Source organism: Centruroides vittatus, unplaced genomic scaffold (assembly GCF_030686945.1).
Source record: "Centruroides vittatus isolate TY-2023 unplaced genomic scaffold, ASM3068694v2 contig_483, whole genome shotgun sequence".
Lineage (NCBI taxonomy): Eukaryota > Metazoa > Arthropoda > Arachnida > Scorpiones > Buthidae > Centruroides > Centruroides vittatus.
The window spans coordinates 10,772-36,558 of NW_027122273.1; the positions used below are offsets into that span (position 1 = coordinate 10,772).

A 25,787-nucleotide genomic window follows, 5' to 3' on the forward strand; every position below is an offset into this window, starting at 1 on the left:
ATATTTTGGGTGTGATCTCCTGTTTTGGGATTTACGAAATTTTTTAAGTGGTTAACTGTTTTATTCTTGATATTTAATCCTTGATGTCGTATATGTTATTATAACCTTTCCATTTAATCTGTTATTATAATAATTCGTATATTTAACATATTTATAAATTACTCTATTTAACGTGGTTTCAGACCTATCGTTCAGCTCACAAATAAAACAATTTTTATCCTTACGGCAGATTCCTCCGACAACCGATTTCGTTCATTTTAATATACGATCTTTTTCATCCTTCTGTTTCATATGACAGTTTTCAACGATTTCAACAGTTTTGTTTGGCCCTCCAATTTTAAAAGATGCCATGTTGTGCAATGCTATAAGCATAACTAATCTAATATGATCCGTTAAATCAACACTAGCCTTTTTTGATATACCAGCCGCCATGGCAAAATTTGTTGCACTATATTCCAGGCAAAGATAATGCCAAATACAACGACAATAGACATTCTCAAAATATATTGCCAAATTCGCTCTTAAAAAACCCTCATAAACAGAGTACTTTATTTCTGCATTGACTACATCTGAAAAAATAGGATTTTCGGTTTTGTCGATAAGATAATTTGCATTTATTAGCACACGAAGTGCACATTGACTCAATTTGCTGAAAGCCTAGTTTAACTGAGAATTTCACGGCACTATCAATATCATGTTCGAATCCTAACTCTTCATATCTATTTTCCATTAACTTATAAAAAACACGAGTTGTATGTACATCACGACCAAAAATTCGTACGACTCCAGGTCTACAAAACTCATTGCCACTGTATTATAAACAAACTAAATAAATTAAATTTTAACATTTTAACATATATTTAAATTTTACTTTTCTAAAATATTGTTTAAACCCAAAACATTTACCTTTTATTCTTAATGGAAAAATAAATTTTGTTGAAAAGTATTCAAAAAATTATAGTAAACATACACTGCAAAACTGTTAGCATCAGCTCCCTACTGGTTAACTTGGATATTTTCACAAAATACTACCATGTACCATGTCATATTTTACAAATTCGCAAAACGATTCACATGCGTGATTCTTTTTTTACATCACGTTAAACGTCATTATGTATTTTGTCAGTAAATTACATGATAGCTCACTCTATGGCTATTACCTCACGATACCCGGATTGAAGATTACCAAAAGCGCCACCCATCTTAGAACCATAAGTAACATTAACCGAACAATTAATATTTCTAATTGGCTCGAGTCAGGAAAAATAGAAACAACTGCTGTAAGTCACGCTATTGCGAGAGCTCTGATGAAATCTGGAAAAGCGACAGCCTATGTGACCAGTCTAATTGTCCTTGTGTGATTACTTTTTTTGTTAAATCAAGATTAAAGTAAAAAATACTATAACAGTAATTTGTAGTAAAACAGTCTTCTGTAATAACTAAAGTTTCTCCAACACCAGGTTGTATAAAACAAAAATATATACCTTCTATAACCAATATCCAGCATGAATCATTTATAAATTGACAAACGTTTTCGACTCCCCTCCTGGGGTCTTCTTCAAGCCAAATTTGCTGCACCTGGATTCCAGCGATCAAATGTTTTTTAAATAATATCGCGTTCAGTTTTCTTAAAATTCGAATACGTAATGAAACTGGCGTGCCATTCCAGACTTTAATTATCCAAAACCGTTAGGAAATCGATAGGCGCATTTTTGTATAAATTACGTGTATCATTTAATTAAATTATGATTTATCTTCTAATAAAAATTGCCAGGCTGCTGAGAGATTCATTTCCTCCTAAAAATTGCTGCATGTTGGAATTGCGATCAGCCTTGAAAATTTCCAATCGCTTCCAAAGTTCTAACATGTTGCTTGATGTTAGGGTGGTGCGGATAACCCGTGCCTCATTAAAATTTGTTGTTATGTCCGGGTATGTTGCATACGTGAACAATGCCGTGGTACATTTATTATGGGTGATATCCGATTTACGTTCTTTTTACTCTAAGTGGTTAATGGATGAATTTGCACTTTGGTAGACCTTTATGTACAATAATTGCCTCTGCTATCTGTTGTCTTTCAAAGAAATACTATACTCTCCCGGAAGTCTGTTCGGGTTATGGGAAGTCTTCTCCGTTTTTCAATAAATTGTATATGAAGGGTTTCTTCCGTATGCAATTTCTAATTCCTTTTTTCTTTGCTATTGATGTTGTATATTGTTTTTATTTGGGGGGTGTACGTTTCCGGGATCCTTCCTATGTTATCTTCTATAGTAACTTTTTTCCAATACCCTGTCTTTGCTCCGTTTTACTGTTTATATAAAGGTGACCGCTTACATAAACTTATTTACAATGTTGCTATAACCATGTTATCTCGCGAGCGACGTTTCTAATATACGATAATTCTGTTGTAAAGCTTTGTGTTGTGAAAGTGTGAGAATAGGCTCTTTCAACCATGCCCTGAAGGATGCTAATTTTATAAGCGTACGGGTCACAAAAGTTAAAGGGTATGCGCTTACATTGGAATAGTTGTGGGTTTTCTATAAACTCCTGTTTGTATCTTCCATTTTTAAAGTTCTATTTCTATATTCAAGAAGTGATTCTTCTTGACTAAGCTGTTCCATTTCCAAGTATAGGCCATGAGGGTTTTTTAATGGCGAATCCGAATTCCTTAAGGTCTGGTGTTGTTTTCGACAGATTAATAATGTCGTCTATGTACTTTCTGTATTAGAATTATGTTTGGGAGAAAAAATAGTAAGGTATTGGTTTTCAAACCTTAACCTACGTGAGTCGCACAAGTCTGACAGACCCGGCGCACTCTTTAGTTAAAATTTTTTGATATTGAATATTTTTCCAAAAAATTTGAAAAAATTAATATTCTTCTAACTTTCTAACCCGATTAACATGCTGTTAAATCTTTTTTGAATAGCAACGCTCATTTTTGAGAAAAAAAAATACTTTGGGTCTGTCAGACCCATGCGACTTATAATGGCGGTAAAAAAAGACCATTTAATTTGTCGCCGTTGCCGATAGCGAGTGTCGCAATAACTTTATCGCGTTTAAGTTGTCGCGCAGGTGTTTATTAAATCCTGTCATATCGTTATTTATTTGTATATTTATATTTTGTGTTTTTTGTTATAATATTGCTTTTAAAAGTAATGTCTAATTAATTTTAATTATTTTAATTATTTTTTATTTTTATCATATAATTTTTATTCATCACTTTCATAATTAATTTATGATTGTTCCTCGTATATTAGGCGACGCAATTTGGCTTTTTTTCACTTTTACTAAGTAATCAGAAACTTGTGAAAACAGTCTAGCTATAAAATTCCGGGAAATATGTTGCCCTTCGGAAATAATCTTGATAATCGAATTTTCACAATCGCTATAAATTCTTTTGTTTTAATCACGTTATGAGCTATAAATTGCTTATTAAATGTTCGACAGTGTTCAGATGAGTAAACGATTAAGGAATTAGATATAAGGAAAATAATTACAACTACGCGACAATCATATCGCATAGCTATAATTATTCTATAATCTAATAATCCAGATTAATCTGATAAAAATATTTTTAATTATAATCTGCTTTTATTATTTATTCATTTTTCATCGCGGCACAACAAAACAAACTAGAAAGTTAGCCCGATCTACATAACAAGTAGCTATGAATGAAATCGCTGCGTTTGATTCGCGTAGCGACTGTTTTGTACACCAAAGCGCGAGAAAAAAAACTTCAAAACTAAATTATGATAATACAAATTGTGAAAATTATAAAATTTTTGATAATTGCATTTTGATAACATTCAGATATTGATATGGATGCCTTTTTAAAATTTTATTATGTGAATATTTTATATTATAAAAAAACAAATTACAGAATCGAAAACATGTCATAAATATCCGAATTTTTTGATAATCCTCTCATTAGTTTTTCGATTGATTCGATTTCGTTCAGAGAAAACATTTATATCTAAACTATCAACAAAAATTTTTGATGGAATTGAATAATATTTTTGACCGATGTCAATTTTTGTTTTAGGTGATCGAGCTAAGCCTTACACACGACTATATCACATTAAAAATTAAAAATAAAATTCATGTGTAAAAATCTAACGAAATTATATTATTAAATCTTAAAGATAACATTCCAATAAGGTTAATGAAAATAAAAAAGTTGTCAATTAGTCGATTTAAAACCCAGAAAAAAGCATTTTTTAATATTGCCACAAAACAATTAATGTTTATTGACTCTCGCAATAGGGGGTAACGCGAGTCTATTAAAAAATTTTTAGCAGTAGTACTAAATTTCTACTAACTTCACCTGAATGAGTCATCTATCTTTCCATTTGCAAACAAACCCGATGTACATGTGAAACGTCAGATAACTTACAGCGAGTTGAAATTTGATATGTTTATTATTCTTGTGTTTTTTTCATCAAATTACGTAAAAATAAATATTGTAAAAACAATTTTGTCAATACAGAAGTAATTTATACTACTAGATAAAAAACAAAGCGTAGAATTTAACGGAAAAATTGTATTCTTTCTATGCGATAGAAAAATTTATTAATTTCAAAATAAAAATGACGGGTCTGAGAGACCCATGCGACCTAAGTAAGAAAACGATTCTAGCAAACTCACGCAGGGTTAATTACTACTTCACATAAGTCAACAGATAATGGATAAGATTATGCTACTCTCTTGCATATATGTATTTTTTTTGACTCTGAAACTAAACTGCTAACAGGCTAAATGGCCAATTCTAGTACCTCTTTGGCGCAAATTGGTTATCGTTTACTTTTCGATAAAAGAAATCCCTCAGTGCACACACAAGACAGTTCAATTTTTTCGAGGGGTATGATGATCTGAAATCTCGTACTGCGGCATTACCAAGCGTGTCTATATCTTTGAGTTTAAATACAAATTTTTTTAAATTTGAGATATTAAATCGGTACACTTTTATATGTGTGGATTGCATATTATGCACTAGTTTCTCGAGTTTACCCTTGGGTGCCCCTGGTGGGATCACAGCAGCACGACTCATATTTAAATGTTATATAACTATTTAATAGTTGTGTTAGCGACTTAAGTTTAGTAGTAGCTTCGTTTCTCTTCATGCGCTGGCGATCCCCACCAAATTTTTAGTGCATCGCGCGACATCGTTCAAAGAAAATTCATGTGCATGAAAGCTGAATGTCACAGCTCCTACTAGGCTTGCTGTGTTGCAAAATTGTTAAGTAATAATTTTTGTGTAAAATTCGATATTTTTTGTGTTTTCTCGATTTTTTAAAACGTTTATGGTGTCAATAACTGTAGCGAAGAACCTGAACATAAAAAACGTTATTATGCATGCCCCAGACCATACCTAAATTATTTGCTTTTGCCAAAACGCATAAAACATGGGCAAAGCCTAGGACATATCATGGACAAAGGAAGATCTCCAACCATTAACCCGTGAGTGTCTGCTAAAGAAAATTTTGCTGGGAGCCTGTCAAGTTCCAAAGACCCCAAAATAAAACACTTCATTATATGGCTTGTAAAAAAATTTGAATACTATGTTAGGAAATATCTATAATAAATTATTAAGACTTATTCAAAATTAAAACAATCATTGACTTACGTGAAATATATATTCAAAATGACTACATAATATTAGAAGAAACATTAACTTTTTTTGTTTTAACAAAAATAAAAATTTTTTTTTGGAAAGCACGATGTAATCTCATCATAACCTAAGTGTTTTGGCTTGATTTTAATCGCACATAATATTAATTATATGTTAAGGCATAAGAATTAATGTTATTCAGTTAAAATTTAAAATAAAAAATGTAGGCATTTTTCACATAGTAATTTTTCATGTTCCATAAAAGTAGGTTAAATCATTTTTTTACAGATGCACAGAAAACTGCCTAAACGTTTATCTACTAACCCTGTGAATGTCTTAGAAATCAAACTTACACAAAAAATACGAATTTTACACAAAAAATATTACTTACAATTTTGCAACACAGAAAGCCCAGTAAGGCTGTGACACCCAGCACTCAAGCAAATGAGTTTTTGTTTGCACGATGTCGCGCGATGCACTAAAAGTTTGGTGGGAATCGCCAGCGCATAAAGAGAAACGAAGCTACTAATAAACTTAAGTCTAATGTAAACTATTAAAATAGTTATAAACATTTAAATATGAGTCGTGCTGCTGTGATTTCACAGACACCTGAAGGATTAAACCCAAGAAACTAGTGCAATTAATATGCTATCCACACATATAAAAGTGTTACCGATTTAATATCTCAAATCCAAAAGAATTGGTATTTAAACTCAAAGATATAGACACGTTTGCTAATGCTGCCAGTATGAGATTTCAGATCATAATACCCCTCGAAAAAATTGAACCGTCTTGTTGTGCACTGAAGAAATTCTTTATCTAAAAAGTAAAACGATACCAATTTGCGCCAAGAGGTACTAGAATTGGCCCATTTAGCCTGTTACAGTTTAGTTTTCAGAGTCAAAAGAAAATACATATATGCAAGAGTAGTAGCATTCCCATATCCATTATCTGTCGACTTATGTGAAGTGGTAACTAAGGCTTTGAAAACCAATACCCCTACCATTTTTATCTACCAAACATAATTCTATACAGAAAGTACATAGACGACATTATTTATCCTTCGGAAAACAACACCAGACTTTAAGGAATTCGAATTCGCCATTAACAACAAACCCTCATGGCCTATACTTGGAAATGGAAACAGCTTAATCAAGAAAGAATCCACTTCTTGAATTATAGAAATAGAACTTTTAAAAATGGAAGATACAAACAGGAGTTTATAGTAAACCCACAACTATTCCAATGTACAGTACATACCCTTTAACTCTTGTGACCCTGTACGCCTATAAAATAGCATCATTCAGGGCATGGTTGAAAGAGCCTATTCTCACACTTTCACAACAAAAGCTTTACAACAAGAATTATCGTATATTAGAAACGTTCGCTCGCGAGATAACATGGTTATAGCAACATTGTAAATAAGTTATGTAAGCGGCACCTTTTATATAAACAGTAAAACGGACAAAGACAGGGTATTGGAAAAAGTTACTATAGAAGATAACATAGGAAGGATCCCGGAAACGTACATCCCCCAAATAAAAACAATATGCAACACAATAGCAAAGAAAAAAGGAATTAGAATTGCATACGGAAGAAACCCTTCCATATACAATTTATTGAAAAACGGAGAAGACTTCCCATAACCCGAACAGACTTCCGGAGAGTATAGTATTTCTTTTGAAAGACAAACAGATAGCAGAGGCAATTATTGTACATAAGGTCTACCAAATGCAACTTCATCCATTAACCACTAGAGTTAAAAGAACGTAAATCGGATATCACCCATAATAAATGTTACCACGGCATTGTTCACGTATGCAAACATACCCGGACATAACAACAAATTTTAATGAGGCACGGGTTATCTGCACCACCTAACATCAAGCACATTTTAGAACTTTGGAAGCGATGGAAATTTTCAAGGCTGATCGCAATTCAACATGCAGCAATTTTTAGGAGGAAATGAATCTCTCAGCAGCCTGGCAATTTTTATTAGAAGATAAATCATAATTTATTAAATGATTACACGTAATTTATACAAAATGCGCCTATCGATTTCCTAACGGTTTTGGATAATTAAAGTCTGGAATGGCACGCAGTTACATTACGTATTCGAATTTTTAAGAAAACTGAACGAGATATTATTTGAAAACATTTGATCGCTGGAATCCAGGTGCAGCAAATTTGGCTTGAAGAAGACCCCAGGAGGGGAGTCGAAAACGTTTGTCAATTTATAAAATGATTCATGCTGGAAATTCGTTATATAAGTTAGATATTTTGGTTCTTTTCATAGTATTTGCAGTAGTTTGTAAACTTGAATTTTAATTTAAAAACATGCATCAATTTTTAATAATTTTTGAATTACAATTTAATAAGTATTATTTAGTTTGGAAACTTTAAAACTGCATCATTAACCCTAGGTGAGTCGAATGGTCTCACCAACCCGGCACGACTTTTAGTGAACATTTTTTTAATATTAAATATTTTTCAAAAAAATCTGAAAAATTAATATTCTATCTTTCTAACTCGATTAACATGCTGTAAAATTTTCTAAATAGCAAGGCTCATTTTTAAAAAAAAAATATATTTGGGTCTGACAGACCCAATGCAACTCATAATAGGGGTAAAAAACATCAATTAATCTGTCGCCGTTCTCGATAACGAGTGTCGCAATAACTTTATCGTGTTCAAGTTGTCGCGCGGTGTTTATTAAATTTTATATTATCGTTATTCATTTATATATTTATACTTTTGTTTTTTTGTTATAATATTGTTTTCAAAAGACGTGTATAATTAATTTTTTAATTATTATTTTATTTTTATCATATAATTTTTATTTATCACTTTTATGATAAATTTATGATTATTTCTCGTATATTAGGCGATGCAAGTTGTTTTTTTTTCACATTTACTAACTAATCAGAGACTTGTGAAAACAGTCTAGCTATAAATTGCCTAGAAATATCCTGTCTTCTCAGCAACGATCTTGGAAATCGAAAGTAAACAATCGCTATAAATTCACTTGTCTTATCGTAGTCAATTTCTTACTAGACAATTTTGAGATGCTTACTCGTTCATACGGAATAACGAACTAGAAGTTATCTAATTAGACCCTAAACATTACGAAATTAGATATAAATAAAATAATTACAACTATTGCAACAAACATATCACATAGCTATCATTATTCTATAACCTAATAATTTAGATTAATCTGATAAAAACACTTTAATTATAATCTGAATTCTTATATTTATTCATTTTTCATCGCAGTACAACAATACAAACGTAAAAAGTTATCTCGAAGCTACATGACAAGTAATTATGAATGGAAATCGCTGCGTTTTGATAGCGTAGCAACTTCTTTGTCTCGTGTTACACAATGCACCACAAAAAAACTCAAAAATAAATTATGATAATACAAATTGTGAAAATTATGAAATCTTTGATTATTGCATTTTTGATAACATTCAGGTATTGATTGGATACATTTTTCAAGTTTTATTATGGGAAAATTTTATATTATGAAGAAAACAAATTACAGAATTGAAAACATGTCATAAATTGCCAAATTTTTGATTGTTCTCTTACTATTATTTTATTTGATTTATTCATTTCCTGCAGAGAAACATATATATCTAACTATCAGCAAACAATTTTGATGGATTTGGAAATAATATTTTGACGATGTCAATTTTTGTATTAGGTGATCGAGTTAAGTCTACACACGACTATATCACATAAAAATTAAAACTAAAATTAATGTGTAAAAACCTAATGAAAACACATATTAAACCTTAAAGAGGACTTTTTTAATAAGTAAAAGAAGATAAAAAACTTGACAATTAGACGATTTGATTTAAGAAAGAAGCATTTTTCAATTGAGCCATAAAACAATTAACGTTTATTGACTCTCGAGGTAGGGAATAACACAGGTCTATTAAAAAATCTTTTGGCAGTAGCCACTAAATTTCTAGTAACTTCACACGAATGAGTCATTTTTCTTGCTCATTCGCAAACAAACCGATGATGATCAGTGAAACGTGAGATAACTTACAGCAAGTTGAAATTTGAGTATATTTATTATTTTGTGTTATTTTCATCAAAATTACATACATATAGGTATTAAAATGGCAATTTTTCAATACAGAAGTAATTTCTACTACTAGATAGAAAACAAAGAGTAGAATTTAACGGAAAAATTGTAGTTTTTTACGCGATAACTAAAATTTAATAATTTCATAATAAAAAAAGGGTCTCAGAGATCCATGTGACTTAAGTAAAATAACGATTCCTAGCGACTCACAGAGGGTTAAGTATGAGAATTACATAAAACTTTATTTTTTAGTATAATACAACTTAACTAAAAGTTTGTATATCGTTATATTACAAAATCTAGATCAAAACATACATCGTTAACTAATTTACTTAAATTCAGTTCATTATACACCTGTCGATACGCTTGCCTTTATTGTTTTCTCAGTAGTATGAAATTGTTGCACTCTGGGTTAAAAAATTTAATTTATATGTATTGTGATATAAATTAATGATACAAACTGGATTATAAAAAAAAGACAATAAAGAATAGATTACACTGCACCTTGAACTGAGGTAACAATAATTAAAAAATTGTTTCCCCACCAATAAAATTTAATGTAATTTAATGATACAAATTGAATCGTATAAAAAAATAAATATATAAATTACACTCGCACTCTTTATCATACGGTTTGTACTATTAACTAACTATTGCAGACCCCTTCTGGTTATTTGTCTCCTAATGGACAGTAGACAGGCGCTCGATTTGAAAGCTGAGAATCATTTTTTTATCGAAAAAGTCGGAAAAAATATCGTAAGTTATCGCGGATATATATGTTTTTAGTTTGTAGAGTAATATACGTTCTAGCGTTAGTATTTGTAAAAATTAAAAACGTACGATTAGGAATTACTATTTTTAAAAATTAAAAATTTTGAACTATGTTCTTTGTTCTATTCAAAAGCTTAAATTATTTTTAGTGACTAGATAATATACAATGGGTGTTAGTTTTTAAAGAATTAAAAGCGTATTATTAGCTGTTAGGTTTTTTAAAAGAAATATGATTGGCCAGTATTTTTTATATAAATAACTTTTTTTAAAAGACAGAACTAGTTTTATATTTAAGCAACAATAATGGGGATGTATGGTTTTGCAGTTACTTACGGCGATTGTAAAAATTATTCAGCCTCTAATCTTTTATATATGACTTTGGATGCTTGTGTTTCTGCAGCGAAAAATTCTTCGTTAGTAGTATAGAGTTGAAGCAACTCAAAAATAATTTGTTAAACTTTTAACACATTATAACTTTTATCGTAGTAACGCTCAAGATTTCGCGGGAAAGACGTCAAGCAGGGGCAAAAAACGACAAAAATTACGATAATTGATAAATCGCTCGAGCGGTTCTGAGATTTTTTGTATTTGAAAAAATTTCCTAGACATCAAAATCACACCCATTTTAGGTGCCCCTTCGGATATACTTTCCAGCACGTTTTGAACAAGCGTTTCTGAAATAAATCACTGTTTTATATAGATATAAGAGAATTAATATTTTTTAGTAGCTCCTTAATAGAATCAATATTTTTAAAGTTTTATATAGACTTATAACTTTTATATTTAAGAGATATAAGTTTTGTTACATCTTTCTATATATACGTTACGGTAAAAGTAATAAACTGGTGATTATATATAATAACCGGTAATTATGCATAATCACCAATAAATTTGGTAAATATTAAACTTGTTTGTTTGCATAATTCCCAACTCGTAATGGTAAATGTGATAAATGTCATGACTGAGTGGGCCAGTAGAATGAGTGCAGTTTTTTTTGTGTAGTTACTACTCAGAAAGATATTTTTCGTTGGACACTATGGCGTAAGAGACCACGAATTACAATATTTTATATTTTACAATTGAAAAGTCAATAAATGGTTATTTTAAGTCACATACATTTATTTAGCCTGAACGAAATTTGAATAAGTGACTGACAGGTGTTTTGAAATAAAAAAAAATACAATTTACATAAACTTGTACAAAACAATTGCACATCAAAAAACAAACTGCAGTTACATATGAAAAACGAAACTAAGCCCACATTCTAGAGAAATAAAAGCATTTTTTCAAATAACGTTAAATGCTATTACTACAAATTATTTATTTATATTTATTTATTTATTAGAAAACTTCATTCATAAAATTAATTTTTAGGAAGAGGGGTTACATTAATTACTTTAGTTAATAAATTATATTTACACCAAATGGACTCAACTGAATCGTTGATGGAGAATAATCCATGAATTCTATCTGCTGGATCTTTACAAATACCATTATTAATACAAAGAACATTATTAGAAGGTGTTGATAAACGCAAATAATCAAGATCCTCGCAATCAAACATATAGTGATTTAGGGTCGCATTTCCTTTCTTACAATACGGGCACATATCTGGTGAACGTAGATCAATACACAAATGTTTCCATGTTAAACGGAACTTATTTAGCCGAATCTGTATGATCGTTTTTTTAATAATAAACGGTAACTGCTGATAATAAATGTAAAAACATCGGTGGTTGTCTAATATTTCTGAGTACCATGGATGGTATTTAGCCTTAAGGACCCTGTCACCTTCTTCTATCAAGAAAAGATTGTTAAACTCTTGTAAAATTGTATTTGTATAATATTTCAAAACTTCTGGGGACGAATCTATTAAGGAGAGTGAGATACCAATTCTATTAAATAGACTCTCCAGTTTAGTGAACCAACTATATTTCAGTGATCTGGTCGATGAAAACTTCTTCAAGGTAAAATAAGCCTCACATTCCAGGGATGATGGGTCAGAGATTATGTTCCCCAGAAAATTTAAGGTTAGTTTAACAAAACGTTTCCGGGGAAAGTCTAGGCCCAATTCAGATCTAATTGCATACGATGGGATCGATCTCTCAAGGCCAAAAAGACGACGAAAGAAACATCAGTTCTATAGAGTCAATGTCATCAAAACAAAAAGGCCCCCAAAAGGGCAGACCATAAGACCAACTCGAAGTAAATAGAGAAGCTGCAAGTTTCTTACACAAAGCCATATGGCTGTTCTTAACCCGTCTCAAAATATCTATTACAACATTTATTTTAGAGAATGCTTTACCTTTCACGTAAGATATGTAATTCTGGAACGAGCCAGTAGCTGAGAAACGAATCCCCAAATATATAACTTCATTAACAATACTTATTCCTCTTCCATTTAAGAAAAACTTGTCAGCCTTTCTCAACCTCCCACCGTGTCTAAAAATCATTATTTTCGACTTGAATAAATTAATACGTAAACCCAAGGTAGAAGAATAATTATATAACCTGTCCAATTTCCTTTGTAAATAGATCGGGGTAGTGGATAACACTACTGTATCATCGGCAAATTGAAGTAAATGTACTTCGTAATCGCCCAGAGAAATGGAATCTTTACTTAAATCATCAAAAACTTGTACCATATCATTAACGTAGCAATTAAACAATATTGGACTTAAAGAATCACCTTGTGGTAAACCCTTTTCTAATGAAAAAACATCAGTAAGCCCAGCACTAGTGGAAATCCTTGCTTTCAGTCCTGAAAAATAAACAATGAATTATATCAATAAACTTATCAGAAATCCCAAGCATTTTTAATTTGGATAACAGAATCTTCAAAACAACACTGTCAAAGGCTTTTTTGTAGTCTATAAAGGCTGCAAGTAAACGTTGTCTTTTCTTTGAAAGTTGTCTACAAATAATGGAGTGAAGAATTAGAATATTGCTCAAAGTACTCTTTCGAGGTTGGAAAGCGAATTGCACTGGTTGAATCAAATTCCGTTCTCTTAACCAATTACCCAATCTTTTAGACAAAATAGATGTAAAAATTTTCCGAACTACAGGTAACAGCGATATTGGTCGAAAATTTGCGGGCTCATCTGTTGGACTTTTTTTATGAATAACGTTTATCTTTACCTCCAACCACGATTCCGGAATTTTAGCAGTGTCATAAACCCGATTAAATAACTTGACCAAATAAGGAACCAGAAGTAGTCCTTAGAGTAAACAATTAAAGACGGAGAAACACTATCCACCCCGGGAGCCGAACGAATTCGCATCTTTTGAATTGTTGTATTCACTTCTGAATCAGAGATAGGAAGGTCTAAGATAGGATCAACTACAAGAGGAGTCATCAATAGGGACAGGATCGGAGGTAAATTCGACGTATTTAAGCTAAACAACTGTTGGTAATAATTAAACCAGTCGGTCAGAGAAATCTCTTGGTCTGGTATACTCTTGACCCGGCGAAAACGACTAACCCGATACCAAAAGGTCCTAGAGTCCCTAGTCCCAGCCAACTGCAAGGCACAATTACAAAAAAACTTCCTCTTTTTCGCCCTAATAAATGAATTATATTGTTGTTTTAAATTTAGAAAGGAAGCCAAATCAGCCTGACTATTAGATCTACGAAATTTGCCCAGGGCAATATTCCTCGCTCTCTTCTGGCTATAGCAAGACCTATCAAACCAAGAGGGACGAGTCCTCCTGTATGGTTCAACACCTTCAATTAACACATTTAAACTCCTTGCTATAGAGCATAGCTCGGAAATAATTAAACCATAGAGATCATCAACAGAGTCAGAATCAAAGTTTATATTCCGGAAGCTCTGCGATACTGCATCACCAAAAGATTCTATTTTAGAATCATTCCAAACAAAACGAGTCTTGATGGAATGAGGCCCATCACCTAAAGAAAATCTGTTTCCAATCGATAACTGTAATTCTACTGAAAAATGATCAGGAAGGTGAAAGAGAACCAACACGAAGGGATTCGACCATGTGGACCAGATTCTGAGAAATGACTATAAAATCTATAACAGAGCTACCCACTTTTGACAAAAAAGTTAATTCACCTGGAAAATCTCCCCTACTACGACCATTGAGGAGAATGAGATCATGTTCAATTAACCAACGCAAAAACTGTTTCCCGGCTGTATCGATCTTTAAATCCTTTGACTGTTTGACGTGGTAGATATTAGGAGAAGCTACATTCAAATGTGAGTCAAATTCCTCGCCAATATAGACGTTAAAATTGCCCATTATCACAGTTCCGTGGTAATACGAAGACCAAGAATTAAAAATAGAAGAGAACAAATCTAGGCATAAGCCTTGCTGCCTTAGCGAAGTGACATATACTACCAGCACCAATATACTCCTAGGTTCAGAAGCCGAATAATGTGATAAACCAATCACCATTAAATCAGGATAAGTCTCCAATAACTCGAAGTGCCCTCTAGCTTCATCAAAAAAGAAACAACAAATTCCACTGTGTGGCCTACTGGAGCCCGATGGTCTTTCAGCTGGAATCATAAAATATTTCTAGTTAACTGGAAGAGACTTGGCAAGAAAATCGCCATCTATTGAGACTATCCAGGTCTCAACAAGGGCCAAACAAATCAGGTCTTTTAATCATATAATCCAACAGTGAACGCTTGTTGCCAAACCCATGGCAATTCCAAAAAAACAACAAGTCCGAATAACAACTTGAACTAGACTGGACCAGACACGATAAAATTAGAAGTCTCGCCAAACCTTTGCTCTTATGGGAAGGAAAATTCAAAATAGAAAAGAGACAGGAACTTCTATTAATCGCTGCCCCAAGATAAAATACGTAAATTCTCTTATCGTCAACGTACAATACGTCATCTCGCAAAAAAACACGACGACCAGCTTCCCGGTAGTCTTTTAAAAAAAAGTAACCAAGTTTTTACAGGCAAACTTGCGAATTAAACGAAAGATATGTCGCCAGTCAAAACTTAACCGGTCTTTCCCTACCTACTTGTTGAATTTTCGTTCGAAATTTTTGCAGTAAATAATTACGACATTTCCAAAAGATAACTGGATACAATTAGAATTCCCGAGCTTTACTCCACGAACGGGAAATACCGACAATATTATGTCCCGATAGATCAGCCGCCATCTAATTCCTTAGATAGTAAATTAACAATATGATCCTTCGGTTAATATTACCTATGGTATCGAAGATGGAGACGGGAGAAATTTTTTTCCTAGCGACTCGTCTGCGATGGGGAAAATTTCTCCCCTCTCTACTTTCAAGATGGCCGCGTTTCCGGTAATCTCGAATCAGATTTTCGAGTGATAATCTCTACTGGGGGCGTACCCGTACTATCTGTCGCATTATGCAAATTAATACTAATTTTTCGACGAGAGGAAAGTTTCGACGTGCGGTACGTCTATCGAAAACCGAAAATTTATTCGTAAGAGAAGTCTTTTTTTTTTGTGATTTAGGTTTGTATATTTCGAGATAATTCGCATTTTGTGTGATAATATTATTAACGATAGCTTTGTTATTTAATTTGTAGTTTTTTTTAACTCAAGATATGAGTGATATAGATATTAATTCCGAAGAATTTTGGGCGGGATGTACTTCCCAGACTTTTTTCCAATTGTTGGAACACGATTATACTGAACTTGGACTTGACTCGCGAATAGACAGAGGGTTTAAATTAGCTGTCAAATTGGGGTTACAGCACACTGTAGACATTTGTTCGAAATGTTCCAAACCGTGCAAAGTAGTATATCGCAACGACAGAAAATCGTGTGCGATGAGATGCCACAAATGTTGGAACTTCAGCTCTGCCTTCGACGGTACGTTTAAAGGTAAATGTGGAAACTTACCGTGGAATTCGATTTTGTCGTTTATATGGCATCACCTTGCGCTCGATTGCTCTACAAATATTTCTGCTAATGCCGCCGGAATATCTAACAAAGCTGCAGTCGATTGGTCGAACCATATCAGATTTGTAATGCTAGTAGCACTACATAATATTCTATCGTTCAAAATAGGAGGACCAAATAAAACTGTCGAAATAGACGAGACCGTTATTTGTAAAAGAAAATACGAAAAAGGTAGAAAGCTTAAAAGCACAAAATGGGTCGTCAGAGGCATTTGCCGAGAAGATAAAAGCTGTTTCGTTTGCCAAGTAAACGACAGGTCGGAAAATACTCTCAATTGGATTATATCGAAATTTATTAATTCGGGCACTACTGTATTGACTGACGAATGGAAAGGCTACTACAATATCGACAAATTGGAAGGAATCGAAATATCACACAGGACGGTTAATCACTCTGAAAATTTCGTCGATCCAAAAACGGGAGTCCACACCCAAAATATCGAAAGACTGTGGGGATATTTGAAAAATAAAAAAAACCTTCCAAAACACTATACAGAAGACCTTTCCGATTCTTACATGTACGCATTTATGTATAGAAAATACCTGAATTGGCCTTCAAAAAAACTAGGAGATCGTTTTTTTACCTTCGTTCGACATTTATGGAATATATATCCCGGACGTGGAAAGGAACCAATATGGAAGAAACCCGCGACAGTCCCAGCAGCCCCTATAGTGGAAAAACGTTCGGAAAAAAAGAATGCGGGGGGCAACTAAGAAGAATTGCAGAAAAAGTACTACTAAAAAGAAACAGAAAAGAACGACGACATCAAGTATTTCCGAGTCTTCAACATCGATTTCAACAAAGCGTCGAAGGACCGCGTAGGACCAACGCTAATGTAAGTTTATTTAATACCATCTATATATATATATATATGTTTAAAATAGTTTAAAATATCTTTTAACATCTAGTTAAGTATAATTTATTGTCGTCGTCGTCGTCGTCGATGTCGCCATCTTGTTTGCACGTTAGCTTGCGTGCAGACAAGACGGCGACCGGAAAAACGTGGCCATCTCGAAACGTAGGGTGAAAAAAAATTTCCCCGTCGGCGTCTAGTATCTAGTGGCGAAAAATTTCCCCCCGTCGCCATCTTCGATACCATGCGGTAACATTAACCTAATCCTTCATGTCTAACTCGTGCGGAATACTATAATTAAACAACATTAAATTGCTTCTGTTGGAAGCATTAACTTGTCTATCGTAGGCGAAAAAGTGTAACTCACCAATGTCGTCCAAAGGAAATTGTTGTTGCTGTTCCACTTTGTCTAATCGCAGAACAAAGTTTAGCAAAGTCAGTTACCAGTTTTTTTACCAAGGACAATGTTGACTGGTTAGCCATTTCCAAGTTGGCGAGCCTATCTTCGATACACTTCAACTGCATCATACTGCACTCAAGGTAGACTCCAAATATTGCCGTAAGGATGACGTTTCCTCTCTATCTGAACCCGAGGAGATTGTCTTTTTAAAATAATATTCCAATTTTGGATATTTTGCACCAAGATCACTCGGTGAACGATATTGTTTAAATTTCCTTCCGATCTTCTTGGGTGTGATTTAACACTCCCAGAGGAGTACGTGGAAATATTTCCTAAAAAAGTAAAACTAATAATAGCACATAATGACACAAAAGCAAGGACGTATCAACTTAAGTAGCAAATTATGTAAAAAAACACAATAATTTACTATAAAATAGTGTTAACAGTTTCTCTTGCAAAAAGTCACCAGCACCCCCACTATTACTCACAAATTACGTAAATATTTTAAGTTTACTTCATTTAAGCAGATTAGACTGTTATGCCATTTAGAATTACAAAGTTTGTCAGATTTTTACATTTGCACTTATCAGATTCGCATGTCCCTTACAAACCACTGCTGATATCTCTGACTTCCAGAAAGGTGTCTTTCTAATGCATTCTCGAAGTGATATTGCTAGATCTGGAACATCGTCAAGCAAAATAAATTTTTCTTCACAAATTGTGAATTGATTTCTGGTATACAACTGTGAAAGTCTTTCTTGTTTCGTTTCTAACTGATAAAACTCTTCATTTTGAACTTCTAATATCACCGCTAATAAATTTCAGGGATCACTTCTTGCTCTGTCAACGTCTGGTATTCGTAGTTTCACTGTGTCACCAACTTTACCAGCAGGAAATTTAAGATTTGAAACCTTCAACATTTTCTTTGCTTGTAATTCTAAACCTTCTTTAGCACTCATTCTGTGTTTTCTTACTTGCTCTTGCCTGCATAAAATATCTGTCTGGATTAGAGCAACCGCTGCTTCATTCTCTTTCTGAGTCTTAAAATTAACTTCAGATGGAGGGTCATTTTGAGATAGATCGTTATTGTCCATATTAGAAACATTTTCTATTTTGCTATTGAGTGTTTTCGGAAGCATTATTAACTGTCTCGATTAATGCCCGAAGCTCTTCTTCAGTTCTAAGATGTTCGATAGAGTCATTCGGGAAAGAAGACGTTTTCAAGCCAAATTTTGCAGGCGTCCCAAACATTGCTTCATAAGGAGAATACTTGATGCCTTCATGAAATGCTCTATTTTTCATAAGTTGCACAAAACGTAACCCTTCGGACCATTTACTGGTGTGATTGCTTTCCAACCAAGAACTTAGCATATTTTCAATATCCTGGTTTGCACGTTCAACCGAACCTTGAGTCTGGCTGTGCCTGGGTTTTCCGTGCACAATTTTCAGATCCGGCCACATTGCACAAGCTTCTTCTACGATTTTGTTACTAAACTCACGACCGTTGTCACTTTGCAGTACACTGGGGGCTCCAAATATAGTAAAAATATCAATTAGGTGATATGCAACCTCTTCTGCACGTTTGCTTTTTAGAGGCACGCAACTGTACGAACTTCGTCAAGTGGTCTTGATAGACAAATATAAACTTAGTCATTATCTGGTTGTGACTGCATGTCAATTAGGTCCACCTGGCATCTTGAGTTCATCTCTTGAAAGACCATTGGCCTAACAACAAGTCCTTTCTTAGGTACTTTGGTTTTTTTGACAACTTTACACCAATTTAAGTCAATCATGACTTTTTCGGTAGTAATGTTTTTGTACTTTTTTGAAGTTTCTTTTAACATTCTGTTTCTACCACCATGGCCTATTGATAATTGTACCTCATGAATTATGGTAAAAAGTTCTTCAAAGTACATGTAAAATCTAACATTGGAGCTGTCTTTACTTACAGGAAAGATAGGTTTTTCAACATTGCCTACTTTCATTACATCGTATCTTTTTAGTCTTTGATAATCTTCTGGTTTTTTCCTTCTACTTTTGTTTTTACTATTATTCACTTTTTTAAAAAAATCATCATATCTTTTTTTTGTCAAAAAACCACTGTTTGCTTTCTTAGTATCCATAATATTAACTAATTTGGAATTAAAACGCTCATGCATACCATCCATTATTCAATATTTTATAAAATACGAGAGGGTAGCGAAAAAACGTCTAGATGCAACGAATAATTACTACTACTGAAATCACATGGTTGTCACATGCTGATAGAAGCCATACAGTTGCGCAAACTGAACGAAATTTTTTGTAAAATTGATAACTTTTATCACATTTACCATTATGAGTTAGGAGTTATGCAAACAAACCGGTTAATTTGATAAATTTTCAAAAATTTATTATATTTACCAAATTTACAGGTGATTATGCATAATTACCAGTTATTTTATATAATCACCAGATTAATCACATTTACCCTAACATATACATAAGTTTAAATATCTGCCCTTAAGACAACCAATATTTTAAAAAAGTTTATATATTTAAGACAATTAATATTTATATATAACTTTAATATTGAAGAAACATTTATATATAAGTTTTGTTAAGCGGCGATGGTTTAAACATTGCTTGCACAGTCTGTTGGCAAAATATTAACTCTCCGTGAGTCGCACGAGTCTTACGGACCCGGCGCGAACTTTAGTTAAAATTTTTTAATATTGAATATTTTCCAAAAAATCTGAAAAAATTAACATTCTTCTAACTTTCTAACCCGATTACCATGCTGTTAAATTTTTTTGAATAGCAACGCTCATTTTTGAGAAAAAAAATACTTTGGGTCTGTCAGACCCATGCGACTCATGATGGGGGTAAAAAAAGACCGTTTAATTTGTCGCCGTTGCCGATAGCGAGTGTCGCAATAACTTTATCGCGTTTAAGTTGTCGCGCGGTGTTTATTAAATCCTATCATATCGTTATTTATTTGTATATTTATATTTTTGTTTTTTTTGTTATAATATTGTTTTTAAAAGTAATGTCTAATTAATTTTTTATTATTTTAATTATTCTTTATTCTTATCATATAATTTTTATTTATCACTTTTATAATTAATTTATGATTATTCCTCGTTTATTAGGCGATGCAAGTTGGCTTTTTTTCACTTTTACTAACTAATCAGAAACTTGTGAAAACAGTCTAGCTATAAAATTCCGGGAAATATCCTGCCTTCTCGGAAATGATCTTGAAAATCGAATTTACACAATCGCTATAAATTCTTTTGTTTTAATCGCGTTATAAGTTATAAATTGCTAATTAAATGTTCGACAGTGTTCAGATAAATAAACATTAAAAAATTAGATATATGGAAAATAATTACAAATACGCGACAATCATATCGCATAGCTATAATTATTCTATAATCTAATAATCCGGATTAATCTGATAAAAATATTTTTAATTATAATCTGCTTTTATTATTTATTCATTCTTTATCGCGGCACAACAAAACAAACCTAAAAAGTTAGCCCGATCTACATAACAAGTAATTATGAATGAAATCGCTGCGTTTGATCGCGTAGCGACTGCTTTGTCGCGCGATACACAAAGCGCGACAAAAAAACTCAAAACTAAATTATGATAATACAAATTGTGAAAATTATAAAATTTTTGATAATTGCATTTTGATAACATTCAGATATTGATATGGATGCCTTTTTAAAGTTTTATTATGTGAATATTTTATATTATAAAAAAAACAAATTACAGAATCGAGAACATGTCATAAATTGCCGAATTTTTGATGGTCCTCTCATTATTTTTTCGATTGATTCATTTCGTGCAGAGAAAACATTTATATCTAAACTATCAACAAAGAATTTTGATAGATTGAATAATATTTTGGCCGATGTCAATTTTTGAATTAGGTGATCGAGTTAAGCCTAACACACGACTATATCACATTAAAAATTAAAAATAAAATTCATGTGTAAAAATCTAACAAGACTATCTGTTAAATCTTGAAGAAGACATTCTAATGAGTAAAACAAAATAAAACAGTTGTCAATTAGTCGATTTGAAACCCAGAAAAAAGCATTTTTTAATAGAGCCATAAAACAATTAATGTTTATTGACTCTCGCGATAGGGGGTAACGCGAGGTCTATTATAAAAATTTTTAGCAGTAGTACTGAATTTCTACTCACTTCACACGAATGAGTGATCTTTCTTCCCCATTTGCAAACAAACCCGATGATTATCGGTGAAACATCAGATAACTTACAGCGATTTGAAATTTGATATGTTTATTATTTTGTGTTTTTTTCATCAAATTACGTAAAAATAAATATTGAAAAGACAATTTTGTCAATACAAAAGTAATTTATACTACTAAATAGAAAACAAAGCGTAGAATTTAACGGAAAAATTGTAGTTCTTACTACGCGATAGAAAAAATTTATTAATTTCAAAATAAAAATGGTGGGTCTGACAGACCCATGCGACCTAAGTAAGAGAACGATTCCCAACGATTCACGCAGGGTTAAGGCCTATGTCCGAGCTATTTCGGGTTAAGTTTTGCGCATTTGCACGCGCAGCCCGAGATATTGCGGGTTAAGCTATCAGAAGTTCTCCTTTGATGTGTGAAGTTCTTTTATGATCAATGTCTCTAAACTCCATGGCACCTAAGGAATAAAACAATAAATATCTAATAAAATCATAGAGTTTAATAACATAAAAATAATACAATACAAATTAGCAATACAAAAAGAGAACAGTTTCTCTGTTATGGAGGGAATAATACAAGTGGTTCGAAGGATTACAAATTAGCAAATCTAAAGTACAAAGATACAAAGATAAGTCATAAACACTATAAACAACGATTTTATGATTGCATACATAATGTTTCATCTATAATTACAAAGACAATGAATACAATAACAATCATTAATTTTGATGTTTCAAATAGTACTTTTCGGAGATTTTAACAAAATAATTGTATATTTTGTAAAGATTCGTTTTACTGAGATTATTTAAATTAAGTTGGAAGTCGAGTAATGAATTATAATTGCATATTTGAGGTATTTTATAATAGTCACGCAAGCTATGAAGTTCTTGACAATTGTGAATTAGATGATATAATGAAAATTCTTCAGAATTACATAAAGGGCAATAAGATCTTGCTAAATCAATATAAATATTATTAATAAAAAGAGTATATTTATTTAAACGAAGTTGAATTATTAATCGTTTTACATTTAAACTAACTAGTTGTGACATATAAGGTTGTGAAGACGAAATTTGTAATAAATCAATATACCATGGGTGATAAGTACTTTGGTATAGTGAATTTTGATCTTTGTTTATTGCCTGGGAAATTGCGGAGTTTATTAAAAGTGAATATCCAAATTTCCAATCATTAATGTTATCTTTAAATAATGACTCCGATACACCAAAACTATTTAGGATTTGGCTTAATTTGTAATGCCATAGATGCTTAAATTTCTGATTTTTACTTTGATTAATATTTTGTTGGTGTAAATATATTATAGTATTATCATTTTTAAATTTGATTCTGTAGTAAAATTTTATTAAACGTTTCAGTAAGAACGGGAAGAACCAAATTCGGTTTACTTCATGCCGCAAAGCATATCCTGGAATAGTTCTTTCCAGATGAAATAATCTGCGTAAATAATAGACGTGAAGATATTCCAATTTATAAATATAATCTAAACTCCATATTGGACTTGCATAATATATTATGGGTATGATAGTTGAGTTAAATAGTTTAATATGAATTTTCAAATTAGTAGTTTTCAACTTGGAACATACAAATAGTAGATTATCTATGGCTTGCTTTGCTTTGATTTTTATTTTATTAAAATGTGCTTTAAAGGATAGGTTCCAATCAAATTTGACTCCCAAATAGTCTATTTCATTTACAGTTTGTAAAAGAGTATTTTCATGATATATTTTAGTGTTATTTTCAGATATTTTGCAATTATTACGGAATATTATGACTTTCGTTTTGGTCGAATTTATTGTTAAATATAGTGATTGAAGAAATTTATTAAGTTGATTAATTTTCCTTTGTAATGAAATCTTTGTTGGAGCCAGAAGCACAAGATCATCCGCAAAAAGAATATAATGAAAGATTCTATTTCCTATTTCAATTCCATCAGTTGATTCGGTAAAAAGGCGATCAATACCTATGAGATAGAAGTTGAATAAATAAGGAGAGAGAGGATCACCTTGAAGAATTCCACGGGATAAAGTTAAAGTTTGAGAGATATTATTGCCTTGTTTTATCTTGATATTATAGTTTGAGTATAGTTAAGAATTGCTGAAGTAAATCGGGAACTTGCACCACAGGATTTCAGATTATGCACCAACAGAGGAACGTATATTGAGTCAAATGCTTTTTGTATATCAATGAAGGAAGCATATATTTTCCTATGTTTTTTTAATAGATAAAGTTGAACTATCATTAATAAGGTAAAAATTGCAAATTCGGTTCCTTTATTTACAGTAAATGCATATTGAAATTCGGCTTCTAATTCCATAGTTTTAGTCCATAGCTTAAATTTGTTTGCAAGGAGTGAGGTAAAACATTTCCTTATAGTAGATAACAATGCTATCGGTCTGTAATTGCTAGGAGAGGAATGATCGCCCTTTTTATAGATCATCGTAAGAATGGCTGAGATCCAGAAATCGGGATAGGAAGCAGATTTGTACATACTATTAAATAAATTTAATATTTTTAGTCTAGAATTGTGTGATAATATTTTTAGGAAATCAGTTGGAATATTGTCATTTCCTGGAGTTATTTTACTTTTTGTTTTTTTAATGACATTATTCAATTCAGTAATAGTAAAGTCAGAATCTAAAATTTCGTTGTAAACTTCTAAACTTGTATTTAACGATAATTCCATGTGAATTTGTGGAAATCTTTGATAAAACTGCTTCCAGGTATTAAAGTCTATTGTGATAGAACTTCCGATTAACTTAGGCCGAAATCTTCGTATTGTATTCCAAAACAGTTTACCATCTTTATTATTTTTAATTAGGTTTAGTTCAATTTTGCAAAGATAGTTTGATTTTTTAGTTTTAAGTAGATTATTATAGGATCGTTTAGCTTTTTTATAGTTTTCAAAATTTTCATCATTAGGATTTTGCCTAAATTTATTTAATTCCTCTTGTTTTTTCGTTCTCATTCTGTAACAGTCAGAGTCAAACCACATTTCTTTAGCTTTATTTTGAAGGTTACTTTTATTTTTATTAAGGAATATGTAGTCGTTTAAAATTGTCATCATTAGCTTGTATATCTTTATATTATTAGTATCCGTTATTTCCGGGATGGTAAGCATACGATTATCAATCTCAGTTCGATAATTTGACATTTTGTAATTTATTTTTGGGCTATTTATATATTGATTACTACTCTTCTTTAATGAGGTTAATAAAAATTTTGCTATTGTAGGGAAGTGGTCAGATGTATCAAATGAAGTTATCATGAATTCCGTACAGCGGTCCAGCAATAGATCAGAACATATTGTATAGTCAATAGTGGATTTACCAGTATTGGTTAAGCAGGTATATTCCGCAGGAAAATCTGATTTAATGCGTCCGTTCAGTATAAATAATTTGTATTCAGTTATAAATTCTATTAGGCTTTTTCCCATATTGTTGGTCTGTTTGTCCTTGGATTTTCGGTAATTATGAATTAAAATAAACAACAACTAACCCGTTATACATAAAGACCAACCACTGCCGAATTATCAGGCTAGAAAATGGCTATAGTAATATTAATAATTTAAGATAATTTGGTACTAGAGCTAGGCGTTAGGTGCAAACTCTTGCTAAATGTAATAACTAGAATTTTAACTAAACAATTTAAAATAAATTTAGGCCTAACTGAAAAAAAGAATCAGCCCGAAGCAGGACTCAAACCTGCAACTCCGGCTACCCGTGCAGACACGTTAACAATTACGCTACCCGGACCTTTGGTCCGATCTTCCCTTCCAGTTGATATAAAATCACTGTACTATAGCCATTTTATAGCCCGATAATTCGGCAGTGGTTGGTCTTTATGTATAACGGGTTAGTTGTTGTTATTTTATATATTATACTCATACTTGACTCAATTCA

The 25,787-nt window shown here is 32.1% G+C and overlaps 2 protein-coding genes across 2 annotated transcripts; both read right to left on the minus strand.

The window, feature by feature from the left end:
• Positions 1-18,768: 18,768 nt before the first annotated feature.
• Positions 18,769-19,113, minus strand: LOC136977934 (KRAB-A domain-containing protein 2-like). Its single transcript, XM_067273549.1, has one exon. It carries the CDS (start codon positions 19,111-19,113, stop codon positions 18,769-18,771), a length of 345 nt encoding a protein of 114 aa, XP_067129650.1.
• A 185-nt stretch (positions 19,114-19,298) lies between these two features.
• Positions 19,299-19,820, minus strand: LOC136977935 (KRAB-A domain-containing protein 2-like). The gene has a single exon (XM_067273550.1). It carries the CDS (start codon positions 19,818-19,820, stop codon positions 19,299-19,301), a length of 522 nt encoding a protein of 173 aa, XP_067129651.1.
• Between the last annotated feature and the right edge of the window lie 5,967 nt (positions 19,821-25,787).